The 8,339-nt window shown below is 55.7% G+C and overlaps 5 protein-coding genes across 5 annotated transcripts; 3 read left to right on the forward strand and 2 right to left on the reverse strand.

Moving 5' to 3' along the window:
• Nucleotides 1-111: 111 nt before the first annotated feature.
• Nucleotides 112-1,689, forward strand: L969DRAFT_93125 (uncharacterized protein; the record flags this gene model as incomplete). Its single annotated transcript, XM_014713725.1, has 4 exons — nt 112-267; nt 320-1,061; nt 1,113-1,565; nt 1,613-1,689. 4 exons carry the CDS (start codon nt 112-114, stop codon nt 1,687-1,689), a joined length of 1,428 nt encoding a protein of 475 aa, XP_014569211.1.
• Nucleotides 1,526-4,900, forward strand: L969DRAFT_341840 (uncharacterized protein). The gene is made up of 5 exons (XM_014713726.1): nt 1,526-1,565; nt 1,613-1,704; nt 1,761-2,552; nt 2,599-3,433; nt 3,484-4,900. The coding sequence occupies exons 3-5, from the start codon at nt 1,963-1,965 to the stop codon at nt 4,408-4,410; spliced, it is 2,352 nt and encodes a 783-aa protein (XP_014569212.1). The 5' UTR covers nt 1,526-1,565; nt 1,613-1,704; nt 1,761-1,962; the 3' UTR covers nt 4,411-4,900.
• L969DRAFT_15936 (uncharacterized protein) lies at nt 4,478-4,911 on the reverse strand (the record flags this gene model as incomplete). The annotated part of the gene is made up of 2 exons (XM_014713525.1): nt 4,478-4,570; nt 4,618-4,911. 2 exons carry the CDS (start codon nt 4,909-4,911, stop codon nt 4,478-4,480), a joined length of 387 nt encoding a protein of 128 aa, XP_014569011.1.
• L969DRAFT_85773 (uncharacterized protein) lies at nt 4,703-5,563 on the reverse strand. Its single transcript, XM_014713727.1, has 5 exons — nt 5,522-5,563; nt 5,446-5,466; nt 5,337-5,389; nt 5,263-5,278; nt 4,703-5,212 (listed from the first exon to the last, which is right to left on the reverse strand). Exons 1-5 carry the CDS (start codon nt 5,545-5,547, stop codon nt 5,116-5,118), a joined length of 213 nt encoding a protein of 70 aa, XP_014569213.1. The 5' UTR covers nt 5,548-5,563; the 3' UTR covers nt 4,703-5,115.
• A 56-nt stretch (nt 5,564-5,619) lies between these two features.
• L969DRAFT_93127 (uncharacterized protein) lies at nt 5,620-8,306 on the forward strand (the record flags this gene model as incomplete). Its single annotated transcript, XM_014713728.1, has 8 exons — nt 5,620-5,636; nt 5,745-5,833; nt 5,888-5,908; nt 5,960-6,071; nt 6,130-6,151; nt 6,211-6,312; nt 6,365-6,464; nt 6,520-8,306. The coding sequence occupies 8 exons, from the start codon at nt 5,620-5,622 to the stop codon at nt 8,304-8,306; spliced, it is 2,250 nt and encodes a 749-aa protein (XP_014569214.1).
• Between the last annotated feature and the right edge of the window lie 33 nt (nt 8,307-8,339).

Consider the following 8,339-nt stretch of genomic DNA (forward strand, 5'->3'; position numbering starts at 1 on the left):
ATCATGCTATCGTCGATCGAGCGCGTGTCAGCCAACGAGAATTGACGCGATCGAGTCGAGATAGGCTTTGCTCAGAACGCACACCCTCACATTGCCCTGACCGAGCCGGAGATGAGCACATATGAGCTCACGGACGCTCACCGAGCCAAGTTCGAATCAGATGGCTACCTCGTCCTGCCAAACTTTGTCGAGCCGGCGCAGATTGCAAAGCTACTTGAGCAAGCTCGCAAGCTCCTCGCCGACTTCTCGCTTGAAGGTCATCCCATGGTACGCTTGATCCACAGCCGAGACTTGCGCGCGAAGCTCATGCAAAGGCTAGACCAAGTTCACGACGGACGAGGAAGGGGAAGGTGGCAAAGACAAGCATGTCGGCGATGATTACTTCTTGACATCCAGCGATAAGATCCGATTCTTCTTCGAGGCAGACGCTTTCGATGCGCAAGGCAACCTCACACGTCCCAAGGAGGAAGCAATCAACAAGATTGGCCATGGCCTACATGAACTTGACCCGGTCTATCGTCCCTTTTCGCTCGAAAACGACCGGATCAAGTCTCTTGCTAAATCGCTACAATACCACCATGATCCCTTGATGCTGCAGTCGATGATTATCTGTAAGCAACCGAGGATAGGGGCCAAAGTGCCTGTGCATGACGATTCGACATTTCTATATACGGATCCGCCGAGCGCAATTGGATACTGGTTCGCTCTGGAAGATTGTCATCTCAAGAACGGCTGCTTGAGCTTCCTACCCGGCTCGCACAAGCGCAATGCCCACTTGCAACGCTTTGTCAGACTACCAGAGGGCGGCACAGGCTTCGAAGCGGTTCCCGGTGCACGCGATAGCAACCCCGATTGGTCAGCACCGGGCGAACGCTGGGTCACCGAAGAATGCAAGGCGGGCACGCTCGTACTCATTCATGGTAGCGTGATACACAAGTCCGAAGCCAACCTATCCGATTCGTCGAGGTTCATCTACACTTTTCATATGATCGAGGGCGGTGCAAAGTACGACGAGAAGAACTGGCTGCAGCCCACCCCGGCTCTGCCATTCTCCAAGCTGGGTGTCTGAACTGCCTCAGACGCTGTACCGTCGCCATCGCCCCTCTCTGCAGTCATCTTATCAGACGAGCCAAGAATGTCGTTTGGCGACGAGCCTCGTGTCTCCACGCCCGACAAAGGGTCCCGTGGCGAGCAACAATCAATCACCGTTCGCGCAACTAGGGAGCGAGCGAGCTCGAAAGTACAGACGCTCTCGACCGATGTCGTCATCTATGAAGGCTCAATCACTTTGCCCATGATTCGCATTGGGGTTTCTGTCGGCGCGCTACCGCTACGTGCGTATGCGCGAGTCTCACAGCCCTGCCAGACGCTCCGATTGAGTATTGCTGCTATGCAGAGTACAGGATTGACCCCAAGTTCGGGTTCGTACAACATACCAGCGCCTCACTCGAAAGCCATGCTGTTCCTGAAGCCGCGTGCAGCGACTTACGAGCTCATCAGCCAAATAGTCACGCTTCGCTGCCGGCGCAGCGGTGCACTCTGCGAGAGAATCTTGTTGGCCAGCTGTTCGTCTAAGCTTGTCAAGCGATTGCTCGGCTGACTTGGTTCGCAGTCGGACTGCCGTGTACTCTGATGACAGGCTCTTGTGCTGTCGGGCAAGGCCGGGGTAGCTCAAAGATATCGTTCTGAGCAAAGCATTGTACAGTCAGTGAATGCAATCAGTGCCACTAAGCCCGCGGTGATCATACTGTTCAAGCCAGTCACGTGTAACTCGACAACGAATCTATTTGAGACGGCGTGCGTGGTTGTCATTCGAAATAGTCGCGACGCGTTTCTGACTTCCGCATCGGAAGAGGCGCTCAGGCCTGTCATAAAATCTCTCATATCCATCGTACACTGCTTCTATACCCTCTTCCAACATCGCCGCGCTTGAATCGTAGTAGCGACAAAGTGTCCGCAGCCATGCCAGGCTTGCGCAATGCTTTGACATGGTCCGCAACAATGGATGCGCGCTATGAGCGAAAGACCGTCGGCTTGCTGTCACTTGCCGTGGCTGCAACCGGCACGATCTTTGGTGATCTCGGTACATCGCCTCTCTACGTGCTCAACGGCATTTTTCCTGCCGCCGGCGATGCACCCTCTGCAGAGGATGTCTTGGGCGCCGTGTCGGCCATCGTCTGGTCGATCACACTCGTGCCTCTCATCAAGTACATCATCATCGCTCTCGAATTTGGTACAAAAGACGAACAAGCAGAAGACGTGAATAAGGCGCCCCAGGAAGGAGGTCCCTTTGCTCTTTACGGGCAGCTGTACCTCTCCGAGCCGAAAGGCTCAGAGATTACCATGCCAACGATCCATACCCCCAGCTCGAGCCGCTTCAACGAGAGCAAGCGCTTCATCGATCGCGCATTCGCTCGCACGACTATTCTCGTCATTGCGCTCGTAGCCGTCGGTCTGATCATGTCCGATGGCATCTTGACGCCTGCTGTCTCTGTCGTGTCTGCCGTTGGCGGCCTGGCAGTCGCAGTGCCCTCACTTAATTCTAGCGACATGTATGTCCGTGACACTGGCATTCACGGGGCTGACTATGCGCTGTAGCGTTGGCATTTCTATCGCCATCTTGGTCGTTCTGTTCGGCGCACAGCGTTACGGAACTGCTCGACTGGGCAGTCTGTTCGGACCGATCGTTCTCGTTTGGTTTGCTCTGCTTGCTGGAACGGGCATCGCCAACATCGCCACTCATCCGGGCATCTTCCGAGCATTCGATCCCTCGCGTGCTGTGCTTTATTTTGTTAGACAAGGCAGCATCACGCCCTTAAGCGGCGTCTTGCTCGCCATCACAGGTTGCGAAGCCAGCTACGCCAATCTTGGCCAGTTCTCCAAAGGCTCTATTCGACTGAGCTTTATTGCCTGCGTCTATCCCGCCCTTCTGTTAGCATACCTTGGTCAAGGCGCTCGTCTGATCGTCGATCCGACCAACACGTTGAGCAATGTGTTTTACAACTCGATTCCACTCAAGACGGGAGGCGGGCTGTGGTACACTGTATGGCTCTTCGGCATCCTCGCGACCATTGTCGCATCGCAAGCTATGATCACCGCCTCGTTCTCTCTTATTCAGCAGATGGTCGGCAGCGGCTCCTTCCCGACAGTCGCAATTCGTCATACTTCGGATAGTCATCGTGGTCAGATCTACGCGCCTGTGCCCAACCTTCTTCTGCTCGTCGGCTGCGTTGGCGTTGTCGTCGGCTTCGGCACTGATTCCCGCCTGACAAACGCATACGGCTTTGCCATCTCGTTCTTGCTGTTTTTGACGACGATGCTCTTGACCCTCGTAATGATCAACGTCCGTGCCATCCCCGCCGTCGTCGCTGTCGCCTTTCTGCTCTTCTTTGGCTTCATCGACGGCCTCTTCTTCTCTTCGTCTGTGCAAAAGGTGCGGTCATTGTCGCCATGCCAAGACTTCCATCTGACATGCGACCGCAGATCCCACAAGGCGCATATGTTACGCTGACGCTGGCAGTGGCGCTCGCTCTCTTTCTGTGCTTCTGGACCTGGGCTCGACACAAGGAAGACGTTTTCGATGCAGCACATCGTCTGCGGCTCAACGAGATTTTCACACGCAGTAACGCTTTCGAGCCTGGCACGAGCGAAGAGGAGAAGACAGGAGCCACAACGGCCTTCTCGATCGAGCCGATCGACGAGCGAGCAGACCACGAAATCGACGAATTGGCAAGAACGACGAGCAATGTGTCTGAGCAAAAGGTCAAGATTGCTCGCATTGCGGAGAAAGATACCTCGATCGGAGAACTGATGCTTATTGCCCCGGACGGACCCATCAAGCTGCCTCGCATGGAATGTTTCTCGTTCTTTCACCATCTCGGCGAAGGCGTCGGCGCGCCTCACAGCTTCTCGAGTCAGCTCCGTCATATGCCAGTCTTACCTCGCGTCTGTGTCTTTTTGGCGATCAAGACCGTCAACGTGCCTCATCTGCAAGAAGAGGACAAGTACATGGTCGATAAGCTCCGGGCGATCGATGGCCTGTACGTGATGAGATATCGCTTGGGGTATCGCGACAAGGTCGATTTGCGCAACATGGTCCAGCCTGTGCTCCAGCGTATCGTCGATATGGAGCGAGGTGGTCGTCTGCCTGGAACGGCTGCAGAAATCGATGCAAAAGTCGCTCTGATCGAAGCAGCTGCCCGTACGCCGACTCATTTCTTACCGAGCTACCATGTCACTTCGAAGGGCAACGACATCAAGATGGTCTGGCTTCGCAAGCCTCTCGATGCTATTCGTGCCTTCCTCCTTGAAGAATGCTACAGAAGAGTCGCACAGAACTTTCCTCCTACTGCTGGCTATATCGTCGACGAGTCGCAGATCCTTCGTATTGGAGTCAATGCCAGTATCTAGATTCAGTGGGACCTGGGAATACTGTTGTGGTCTGTAGAAATGACATGATTGCCGGTACAACCTAGATCTATATACGTGCTTGTCTGGCGGCACGTTGCGGTGGCGGGCGGCTGACTCCTTGCGGTCTGATCGCGCCTTGAATAGCAGGTCGACCTGCAGGCTGCGAGAATATAAACTCATGTAGCGCGCTGTCTCGAATGAGCTCACAGGACGCGATTTGATTGGTGGCAAGGGAGCAGCCCGCAGGAGCGCAATTGGCTTTGACGGCAATAAAGTTGCGACTTGGGGCAAATCAGCGGCAGGCGGAGGTGCCGGTGCTTGCAAGACAGGTACTGGTGGAGCTTGTTGAGCGAGGATAGGTGGTCCTGCTGGAGCTGGAGCAGGGGCGGGCGGAGGTATATCGAGTGAGACGCGTTCGCCAGGCTCAGGCACCGTGACTGGCTTTTGCTGTGCTGCGGTCAAGCTGGCGAGCAGGGTCAAGAGCAGCACAGAGTATCTCATACTAGATGTGCTGCGTCACATGGGTCGAGTCAGAGAGGTCGTACTCCGCAGCAGGATTGCACAGCAAGGTGTGAAGCGCCACGACGGGCTGGCGGGCAAAGGTCAGTGCATTTCCGTGAGGTGAGCGCGCAGTGCAAACGCGGAGACCGAGCGCGAGGGGATGCAAGTGGGTGTACAGTAGAGATACAGCAGGAGAGGGAGCGTCTACTCTTCTTCCTCTTGCGCTTTAGCGACGAGTTGTCTCTGGGCGATCTTCATCCGCCGCATCATGTCTTCATACTGGCATTTCTCGTAGCCGTGCCTGTGCGCGATTTGAGTCATGCGCGCGCCCTGAACAGCGTGAGATCTCACTTCTCATCTGTGCACTCTGTAGATGCAGAATGTCATGAGTATCAACCAAGCTCGCGAGGATGCTCGAGACGTACTCCATGGCAGGTAGAAGTTCTCATGCCGGCACTTGTTGAGTGGTATCAGCAGTCTACCCAGCCAACGCCTTGCGTGAGCATATTGCGTGCTCAAGCACAGTGGACGTACCCTGCGCAATTGTCCCTCCAACTGTAATAGGGGAGTCAATGAGCTTATTCTCGATAGCGCCATGGCAGATACTCGCCCTAGTGGTAGCCTCGCCTTGGCCATTGCTTCCTGACTGGCCCCATGCAGGTCCTCCGGTGCTCCCGAGCTGGACACCATCCTTGCGAGTCACTCGCGATGCTGCTCGCCCTCTTGTCCAGTGCCGCGGCGCCGCGAACTCTTTTTTTTTTTCAGAGAGGCGACCAGCAGGCGCGAGACGTGCAGAGCTTGCAAACGATCCAGATCGGTTCATATCCCGGCAGAAAGCCCCGTCGGACATCGCCAACCGGTCTGAACACACTCTTTGATCTGTTGGAGAGGCAGCGCCGAGCAAAGGACAGCCTCAGCATCCGTTAGGCACCTCGCAGCGCGCGTCGTTCAGCCGGACGCAGACGACTTTGAAGAGCTTTACGGAGGATCCCTGGAGGTGCGACGGGTGCCACAAGCCAGCAGATCCATTGCTGACATGACTTCCCAGGCTTAGGGCAAGTTCGCAAAGATTGCACGTTGCGGCATCTGCTCCACCGACTGCGCAAGCTCCACCCCGTCGGCTCTGAACTCCCCGTCGTATCGGTCTATACACTCATCATGTGCGCAATCCTCTGAGCCGCTTGATCGACCGAGCTGACTGACTTCGATGGCGATCAGGTCGAACGCGACGATCTTCAAGGTGAGATTGCTCGCGCTCCCGCCGCTTTCGTTGCGAGCTGACACACGCGCGCATTCCAGGCGACCTACTCCAATGTGCCGGTATACGAAATGCCGTGCAAGAGCGTGCCGGTCATGCGTCGCCGGGTGGACAATTGGGTCAATGCTACCCAGATCCTCAAAGTACGCGTCCCTCAGATGAACTTAGCAGATCCGTCGCTGACTGCTTATGCAGGTCGCTGGCTTTGACAAGCCGCAGCGAACGAGAGTACTCGAACGTGAAGTCCAGAAGGCCATTCACGAAAAGATCCAGGGAGGCTACGGCAAGTACCAAGGTAGGTCGCGTCCTGTCTCGCTTCAAGCCTTTTGCTGATGGCGAACGCCCGGCAGGAACCTGGATCCCGATGGAAAGAGGCGTAGCGCTTGCTCAGCAATATGGCGTCATCGCGTTGCTCCAGCCCATCTTTGATTTCCAACCTACGGGCGATTCGCCCCCATTGGCGCCCAAGCATCTCACCGCGCCTCCCTCTCGTCCGAAACGAAAGGCCGACACGCCTCTCGACGGATCTATTCCTCGTCCCAGGCAGAAACGCACTACCCATGGAGATCCTGCCGATTCAGACTCAGATATCCCGATCATGCCCAACTTGCCTCGAGCGGGCAGGATGCCGGGAAGCGACGACCATTCGCTCTCGCCCAGTCCGTCCGATCACAGCTCGACTTCTCAGACACCGAGCCCACTCGACGGTCACTATACAGACTATGACATGCACGGCAACGCTGTTTCAGCCGAACGTCGTCGTCCTGGCTATACCGATCACAATGGCAATCACCAAGGCCATCAGAGCGCAGGCGGTCCCGTTCGCTATGCTCGCCTGATTCTCGATTACTTTGTGTCAGAATCAAGCCATATCCCGAGCTTCTTGCTCGCTCCTCCTGCCGATTTCGATCCCAACGTGGTCATCGATGACGACGGTCATACTGCTTTACACTGGGCCTGCGCAATGGGCAGGATCAGGATCGTCAAGCTGCTCTTGACGGCAGGCGCAGATATTTTCAGAGCCAATGCAATGGGCCAGACCGCTCTGATGCGCAGCGTCATGTTCACGAATAACTACGATCTACGCAAGTTTCCGGAACTTTTCGAACTGCTTCATCGTTCGACAATCAATATCGATCGCCACGATCGCACGGTGTTCCACTATGTCGTTGATATCGCCCTCCAAAAGGGCAAGACTCACGCTGCTCGGTACTATGCCGAGGCGATTCTCAACCGTCTATCGTCCTACCCTCGCGAGGTTGCCGATATTCTCAACTTCCAAGATCTCGATGGTGAGACTGCCCTCACTATGGCTGCACGGGCTCGCTCGAAGCGACTCGTCAAGATCCTCGTCGATCACGGAGGCAATCTCCAGCTGGCCAACAGGGATGGCAAGACCGCAGAAGACTATATTCTCGAGGACGAGCGTTTCCGGTCTGCTTCTGTCGGTCCGGGCGGTGTCGCCCCCGGATTCCCTGGTCTGAACGGCTACAATCCGACTCTGCACTCTTCTGAAGCGGCTCAGCGAGCGGCGAATCAGGCCATTCCGCAGTCTGCAGAACTACTCGGCTCGCTCGCCAACAGCTTTGATGCGGAGCTTGACGAGAAGGACAGAGACCTCAACCAGGCTCAATCCTTGCTGACCAATATCAACCACCAAGTGGCAGAATCGCAAGCGGAGATCAACCAACTCAAGTCGGAAGCAAGCGGCCTCGATGACGCAAAGCGATTGGAAGCTAGCCTATCTGACGAGCTCCAGAACAAGATGGGAAAGAGGTTCCGGTTGGGATGGGAGAGATATGTTCTGCAGGAGGAAGGACGACAGAAGGATAGTCAGATCGGAACAGCTCAGGATGCAGATCTTGACGCGATTGCCTCGGTACCGGACTCACCTGACCAGATCGCTCAAGATTGCGCTGCACTGAGGCAAGAGATTGCAACGTTGCAAGATTCGAGACGGAAGATGTTTGCTGACTACGTCAAGCTCACTGCCGAAGCGGGCACGGGCAACAAAATGGCAGACTATCGCAAACTCATCGCTATGGGTTGCGGTGTCAATGTCAATCAGGTCAACGATGTGCTAGGCTCACTCGCCGATGCACTCGATAGCCAGATTGCCGCTCCCGCTCAAGCTTAGACGATACGACTGGCTCCATCGAAGAAGACACAA

The sequence above is a fragment of the Mixia osmundae genome (genome assembly GCF_000708205.1).
Source record: "Mixia osmundae IAM 14324 unplaced genomic scaffold scaffold_3, whole genome shotgun sequence".
In the NCBI taxonomy this organism is placed as follows: domain Eukaryota; kingdom Fungi; phylum Basidiomycota; class Mixiomycetes; order Mixiales; family Mixiaceae; genus Mixia; species Mixia osmundae.